This window comes from Haliaeetus leucocephalus, unplaced genomic scaffold, assembly GCF_000737465.1.
Source record: "Haliaeetus leucocephalus isolate CR32 unplaced genomic scaffold, Haliaeetus_leucocephalus-4.0 Scaffold258, whole genome shotgun sequence".
NCBI classification, from domain to species: domain Eukaryota; kingdom Metazoa; phylum Chordata; class Aves; order Accipitriformes; family Accipitridae; genus Haliaeetus; species Haliaeetus leucocephalus.
Window position 1 is genome coordinate 214522 of NW_010972694.1, and position 7079 is coordinate 221600.

Here is a 7079-nt window from a genome sequence, read left to right on the forward strand (position 1 = left end):
AGCACTCAAAGGAATTTTCTAACAGAGCTAGGTGGCCACAACTATTCTCCCAAGGGAAACAATAGTGTTGTCTGGAGAATGGCAGACTGGAGTTACTGGGCACAAGGCATCCTAGGGAACCAACATGCACTAGATCATCCAGATAGCTGGTGATGGAAGGTGTTACCATAGTTCTCCCCCATATTATCCCTGATCCAGTCTAGCCTTGTGTATGGTCTTGTTCTTATACAGCCAGCCTCTGTAGTTAATCACACTCATTGTTTTGGCAGCCCAATTACACAGAGATCAAACAGTACTGCAATCACTGGAGGAACTTTTTTGATGTCTATGATTCCTGGAGCAGCATCAAGAGTATCTTGGACTGGACAGCACTTCACCAGGACAGCATTGTGAAGATAGCTGGGCCAGGGGGCTGGAATGATCCTGACATGGCAAGTAGAGCAAGGCCCACCTCCCTTGCAGCACCAGCAAAAAATCCTTTCCTTGGCTGTAGGCTGAGAAGGATGGGAAGGGAGAGAATTGGGGGAGAAATGTTGAGGGGAAGGGCTCTGACAGGGACCTAGGATCAGGAACTCGATTAGAGGGTCCCTCGCTGGAAAGGGAAAGAGAACTACAGCTACAGACAGTACAGAGGAAGCGCTGTCTCCGTGTACTGCAACCTCCCCCAGCAGTGCCAGATCCAAACACAGCTGTGGCAGCAGCAGACAGTCTCCGAAGTGCTGATCTCCCACCACAGGGAAACCCCCTGGGTGCCAGGCTGGGTGCCAGCATTGCAAGGAAGAAATAGCTGCATCCAAAAGCAGATTCTAAAACCGCCTAGCCAGTTAAGGATCCTTCTTTACTGCCACCAGTGGTTCATCCTAAATTGCCACACTAGGCATGCCTTGCCTTTCCCAACCAGCTGGTCCTACTCCTGGCACTCAGGCTATCTAACCAGTCCCCACATAGGGCTCCCACGCTCAGCATCCTGTTATTTACCAGTGCTCAGGTTGGTGACCCAGTTTCTTCTCAGCAGGCAGCATTACTAGGCATTTTTGTTTTCTTGTCACAGCTGGTGATTGGAAACTTTGGACTGAGCTGGGACCAGGCGGTGACTCAGATGGCAATGTGGGCTATTATGGCAGCTCCCCTCTTCATGTCCAACGATCTGCGGCGCATTAGTCCTGAGGCTAAGTGGCTGCTCCAGAACAAAGAGACAATCGCCATCAACCAGGATCCACTGGGCAAGCAGGGATACCAGATCACCAAGGTATGGCAGGACCGGGCTGGGGGCGTGGTGTGGGGCACAGGCAACCAGCCTCCTCAGAAAGGGGACATATGGGGTATAGAGGAGTGCTCAGGTTTGGGAACAGGAGCCCAGTGAGCCCACTTGTTCCTGAAGCCTACTTAGACAGGCATGAAGACCATCAGTTCTACCTCCCCTAAGGTAAGCCACAGGTTTATTTTCGCCTTGGCAGGACAAGAACTTTGAGCTGTGGGAGCGGCCCCTGGCTGGCCAAGCCTATGCCGTGGCAGTGCTGAACCAGCAGGAGATCGGGGGACCCCAGAACTTCACCTTCTCCCTCACCTTCCTTGGCAACGGGCTAGCCTGCAACCCAGCATGCTCCGTCCGGCAGATCCTGCCAGCCAGCAGGGACTGGGGGGTTTACAGCTGGGTCTCCTCCCTGAGTGTGGAGGTGAACCCAACAGGCACTGTGCTGCTGAAAGTAGTGGCACTATAGGAGGCACAAAGACTTTTTGTAAGCCTCAGACTCTGTCTAAACATCTTGTCCCAAGAAGCCTGTCTCCTTCCTCCGAACGGGGTGTCTTTCTTCTCTCCTCAGGCATTTACTACTCAAAGTGCTTCTATGGGGACTTTGAACCTTCAAGCCTAATGTGACAAATACCCATTACTCCATCACCAAGAGATAACAGAGAAAGGGGTGCTGCTTCTCTTCCATTTACCCTTTCTCTGGCATCTCAGTGAACTCCTTCAAGGAGCTACAAGGGCCCCAGCAGGGCAGCAACTCCTGTTAACGCCCACTGCCACTACCAACCAAAGAAATGCAAAGGCTACATGCAGCATCTGACAGCTCTCCTTGAGCATTTCAGGGACAACAGGGAAACATGCCTTGGCTGGCTGCCTTGCTTTTGCTTTGCCAGGCTGGGGCATACAGTCCAAGATCAAGAAAAGCTGCTCCTACCCCTGCTGAAGAAACCCAACAAGTGTCCTCATAGCGTGGATGTCTACTTCTACCTTCTGAACAACTCAGGGACTGGCCTAAATCACTGCACTTCTTAGGAACCGTTTTCTTGACAGCTGCCTGCTTAGTACAAATGTGATTAAGTATCATGGCTTAGGATTCAGCTTTTGAGGGTTTCTCCTTACCCCAAGAGTCTTCCTCCCACCAGTGGCTATCACTTCCCTTTAGATGACAGTTCCCTCTCCACCCTTCATGGAGCCACTGGAGTCCCCTTCCTCAGTGAGCTGCCTTCCAGAAATACCTGTGTGCTTTCCACTGCTGGCAGTAGCCTGTAGGTTGAATAACACGGGTCCCTCCAATACAGGGGATGGATACTTGTACATGATGGTTGCGAAAGTGATTATTGCATAAGTGATGAAGTATGTTCTCTTCTGACTACTACACAATCAGGATATCTTGATTTGTTCTTATTTCCATGATTGAGCACTGATTAAAACATCCCTTAAAAAGGCTAAGCTTTTTCTTTGTTCCACTGTACAGCAGTACAGCATGGTATCTGAAATTAACTCAGGTTTTAGAAAACAGGCCAGTTTGTTCCAGTCACTAAGGTCCTGTGAAATTTGTCACGACTACTACAAACAGCGCTCAGTAAAGCTGACACAATGCAGCCATACAGTCCATCTTGTAGGCCAAGGCCAAACCACTGCTGCTAACAGCTTGAGCAGCAGGAGTTTGAAAATGCCAATCACATCAGCCAGTACTGAATAAGCAAAGATACAAATTCTGTTACTGTTCAGTAACTGAGCGCTCTCAGTCCCTATGAAGATGTGCAGAGGCATTTCTCCATCTTCCAGCTCTATTTCCACTACATGAAAGTTACTTTTGAGAGAGCAAGATCCACATTGCATTCTCAGCACCTGCTGACAGTGGACTTCCTTCTCACAGGCAGCATACTGCTACCTCAAGTGGATGATCCCATCAAAGCCCAGGGTAGGCTATCCTGTAACATAGCATGCTCTCCGTAGTTGTCCATCAGTCACCACTCATTTGAAACTTCAGTGCTGTGCTTAGGCTTTTTCTTCTAAGGAAAATTCCAAGAAGAGGTCCCAACAGCAGTCAGACACAGGGCAGGCAGCTGAGGCCTGTCACGCCTTCACTTTTAGTGTGACAGCATGCAGCTGGAGGAACCATGGGCATGAAGCTGTCCCTCTCCTGTCTCTGAGCTACTGTAACACAGCCACTGCACACAGGTCATAGCTGAGCCGCAGCACATAACCCCCATCTAACATTGCGTGTGATGTTTCATCAGATGAACCCCTGGTACTGCACCCACTAGCTGCTCCAGGGCCTTTGCTCATGTGCTGCCCCTTAGGGCAGTGCAACTGCTCCCTGTTTGTCAAGAGTGGCCTACAGTCATGTGCAGGGGCTGTTGGGCAGAGTTTGGATTACTCTGGTCCCTACTGTGTTGAAACCATTGCTGGGTGCAAGGAATCTTACCCACCTCTCCTCTCAGGCAAGGGCTTGGGAGAGGAAAAAGGCCTAATTGGACACCTCTGCTTTTTTTTTCCTTTTTTTTTTCCAGTCACTACTTCATCTACCAACAATTCAAATTCACCATAGCATTTCTGAAACAGAACCACTCTAATGGAGTCATGAACTGTTTAAAATGAAACAAGCTCCAGAAGTTTAGAGGAGGCCCTTTTGAAGACAGCCTTCCACCATGGAAGCTCATAAATAAGCCTGGAGAAAAGTAGCAACACAACACTCAGGCAGAGAAGCCACTGGTGCAAAAATCCATCAGAGCCTCAGGCTCTACATATTCTAAACCACCTCTTGGTAACACAGTAAGGAGATCCCAGCCATTGGCAGGGTTTTTTCAAAAGCCTTCAGACTATGAACTGTTTACTTACTAAGCAGCTTTGCAAGCAACACCTTCCTCCTGGGCTGATGTACTTGCAAGTCCCACCCCATCAACAAAAGATACACAAAAACAAGCAACAGATCACTTCCAAATACTTTAATATGGTCCATAACAACAAGTAGGATGGAGCTTAGAACTGGATCACCTGGCCCTGTAAGAAGGAAGAGACAGAGTGAGTTTATTCACCGCTGAACATTGCCACCCTTTCTCAGCCATTCACGGTACACCAACCTACCTTTCTCTTCTTGTCTCCTCCCAGTTCAAAGTGCTTGCACCTCTTAATCGCCAGCATCCTCTTGGACCTGCAGTTGGGCTCCACACACTCCAGCCTCAGCACAATCTTCTTCGTGGTCTTAGCCTGGGAGGAGAGGAGCAGAGTGTATCAATGAACAAAACATCCACAAGCGGACAAATTGTCACTCTCAGGAAAAGCTTGTTATCTGCACTCCTGAAGATTCAGCAGCTTGTTCTCAGTGTAAAGAAAAGAGTATCAACAGAGTTAGGCTCTCTCCATTAAAAACAAGAGGGCACCTTAAGGACCAGTACACGAGTACAGTGGATCTGTACCTTGACAATAAAGGACGCTGGCAAAAGCATTCAGTGGGGCAGGGCTGGTCCCCTGCAGAGATCAGCCAAGCTGGAAGAAAATCTGTGCCAGTGAACGCACGAAGGAAGAGGCACTTGTTCAGTGTGGGAGAACAGACTGACAGGGCTCAGAAGTTCAGCAGAAAGCCAGGCAGAAGAAACACCTGAAAGCAGCACAAGTGACAAACTTTCCTTGGAAGGAGCAGCAACATATTCAATGCAGACCTGCAGCTACTGAGAAGTTAGATGAAACTCAAAAGACTACAGAGGGAAGAATCCAAAGCTGCGAGGCTACTGTAGCAGCTGTACAGAGTTGTAACCACCAGTTACAGCTTTGTCCAATCATTCATATAACGCTGATTGGGAAGAAACAGAAGAGGGGATGAAAGTGTACAGGTGGAGTGCCAACCTGTGAGAATAGTATAGCGGCTTTGGGTACCCTGCTTGCAGAAGCATTTTCTGCAAGGTCTTCCCACTTCCTGGCCGAAAGTCAACTTGAGAAACTGCTGCCTCATTTTTTTCTCCTTGCTGGAAGGCTTCCTGAACATCTCCAGCAGAACACCAGGGCTTTCCAGCAACAAACCAAGCAGCTCTATAAATGTAACTAAACAGTTCACACAAAAACTATAACAAATCAGCCCATCGGGTTTTGCTTCACTGCTGTAAATACCACAGATTTTGCTCCCTCCCACCCGACCCCTTGGCAGGAGGTACAGAGCAAAAAAATGCTGCAAGTTTGCAGTCCCAGGTACCAGGTACCCGCACTGAAGAGGAAGGATGACAGCAGCAGGTTTCTGCAACTCATCTAACAGAATGCACTGCTGTCCTTCCACTACTCTCAGGAAAGGCCTAATGCAGCAGCTCTCATTTCCTGGCTCAATGATATGGATTTCTCTGGAAACAGTGGACTGCAAGGAAATGATGTCATGTTCTGTGGTACCCCCAGGAGTTGCACATGCTTCACTTTGATCATACCCTTGTCAGTGAAGGCAGCCTCACTATGCAGAGAGCCTCACAAACCCAGCAAAAAGTTTCAGTGATAAACTACTGCCACTTCAAGAACATAAGGAAAGCAAGCGGCAGGCTCCCTTTCCCTTCACCATACTCTTCGCCTTTGGCAAGCAGTGAGGAAAACACTACTCTCATTAAAAGTATCACTTCCACTAAGACCCTACTCCCCTACAGCATCAAGGCTCCCTGCAGAAACTGCTCTGCAAACACATGCTACGTCACTTCTCAAAAAAAAAGGAGCATCTACATGAGACCAGAGCAGCAGGGAAGATGAGCAGATGTGGATGGGGAACTTACACTCCCCAGACAGCACTACCAGCACAAAAGCTGCCATTACACGGCTTGAGCACAGGACCACCACAAGGCTGCAGGAGGCTGAAATGTCCCTCTTCAGCTGGGCATGTGGGTTGCCAAAAAAGTTCCAGGTCCTCCTTCCAGGAGCAGCACTCACCTTCTTACGGAAGATGGGCTTTGTCTGGCCCCCATAGCCACTTTGCTTCCTATCGTAGCGTCTTTTTCCTATGGGAGGAAATGGCTCTGTTTAGGCAACAGCTCAAGACATGCTACAAGCGCAAATGGCACTCTTACCAATCTCTAGCAGACTTCAGCCTGCAGCTGCACAACCGATCAGAAGCAATCCCCCCTTCTCCCACAGCCGCGTCCTTACCCCACAGCCATCACCCTGGCGCAGAGCATGACCACCCAGGCACCACGCAACTTCCCCCGGGCCATGCCCCAGAGCCCCCGGAGGGCACCCATCCCTACCCTGGGCGTAGAGGGAGTCCTTCCCCTTCTTGTACTGGGTGACTTTGTGCGGCTGGTGCTTGCCGCATTTCTTGCAGTAGGTCCGACGGGTTTTCGGGACGTTCACCTGGAGGAGCAGGGAGAAGTCAGCACGGCCAGGAGCCGCGCAGGAAACTGAAGAGACGCCACGCCGCGCTCCGGGACCTCCCTCGCCCGGGCGCTGCCAAGCGCAGCCCGGCCACCCTTCCCCTCCCCCCGGGGAGGCCCTGCCCCACCATCCTGGGCCTAGGGCCTCCCCACGCCGCCGCGACCCGGCCTAGCCACCGGCCGAACATCCACCACAGCGGCCGGCGCCTCGGGCGGGCGGAGCGAGCCGCTGCCGGGGCGGATGGCAGCAGATGGAACCAAACCCGCTGCCACCGGCACTCACCATCTTATCGACCGCCTCTCGAAGAGAAGGAGCGCCGTGGAAGCGGAAGCAGCTGGGAGAGCGGGACCATAGAGAGCGGAAGGGTGCAGGGAGGGCCAGCGGCCCCGTCAGGCGGTGGGCCTGCAGCGCCCCCTCTCGGTGGGAGGAGAGCGGTGCGGCGGCCCCGGGGGGGGGGCGCGGGGGGCGGCGGGGGGGAGGGGGGGGC

At 51.4% G+C, this 7079-nt stretch overlaps 2 protein-coding genes across 3 annotated transcripts in view; one reads left to right on the forward strand and one right to left on the reverse strand.

Annotated features, from left to right (window-relative positions):
* Positions 1–4085, forward strand: part of GLA (galactosidase, alpha) — an 8390-nt gene extending 4305 nt beyond the window's left edge. The window contains exons 5-7 of one of the 2 annotated variants that reach the window (XM_010568812.1): positions 270–431; positions 1052–1249; positions 1458–4085. In XM_010568812.1, coding sequence (XP_010567114.1) covers positions 270–431; positions 1052–1249; positions 1458–1721 — 624 coding nt within the window. In that variant the 3' untranslated portion in view covers positions 1722–4085. The remainder of the gene's footprint in view (positions 1–269; positions 432–1051; positions 1250–1457) is intronic. The other variant, XM_010568813.1, reaches the window with a different exon arrangement.
* Positions 4086–4170: 85 nt separating this feature from the next.
* LOC104832561 (60S ribosomal protein L36a) lies at positions 4171–6903 on the reverse strand. Its single transcript, XM_010568811.1, has 5 exons — positions 6875–6903; positions 6466–6571; positions 6152–6219; positions 4340–4462; positions 4171–4255 (listed from the first exon to the last, which is right to left on the reverse strand). Exons 1-5 carry the CDS (start codon positions 6875–6877, stop codon positions 4235–4237), a joined length of 321 nt encoding a protein of 106 aa, XP_010567113.1. The 5' UTR covers positions 6878–6903; the 3' UTR covers positions 4171–4234.
* Positions 6904–7079: the final 176 nt, after the last annotated feature.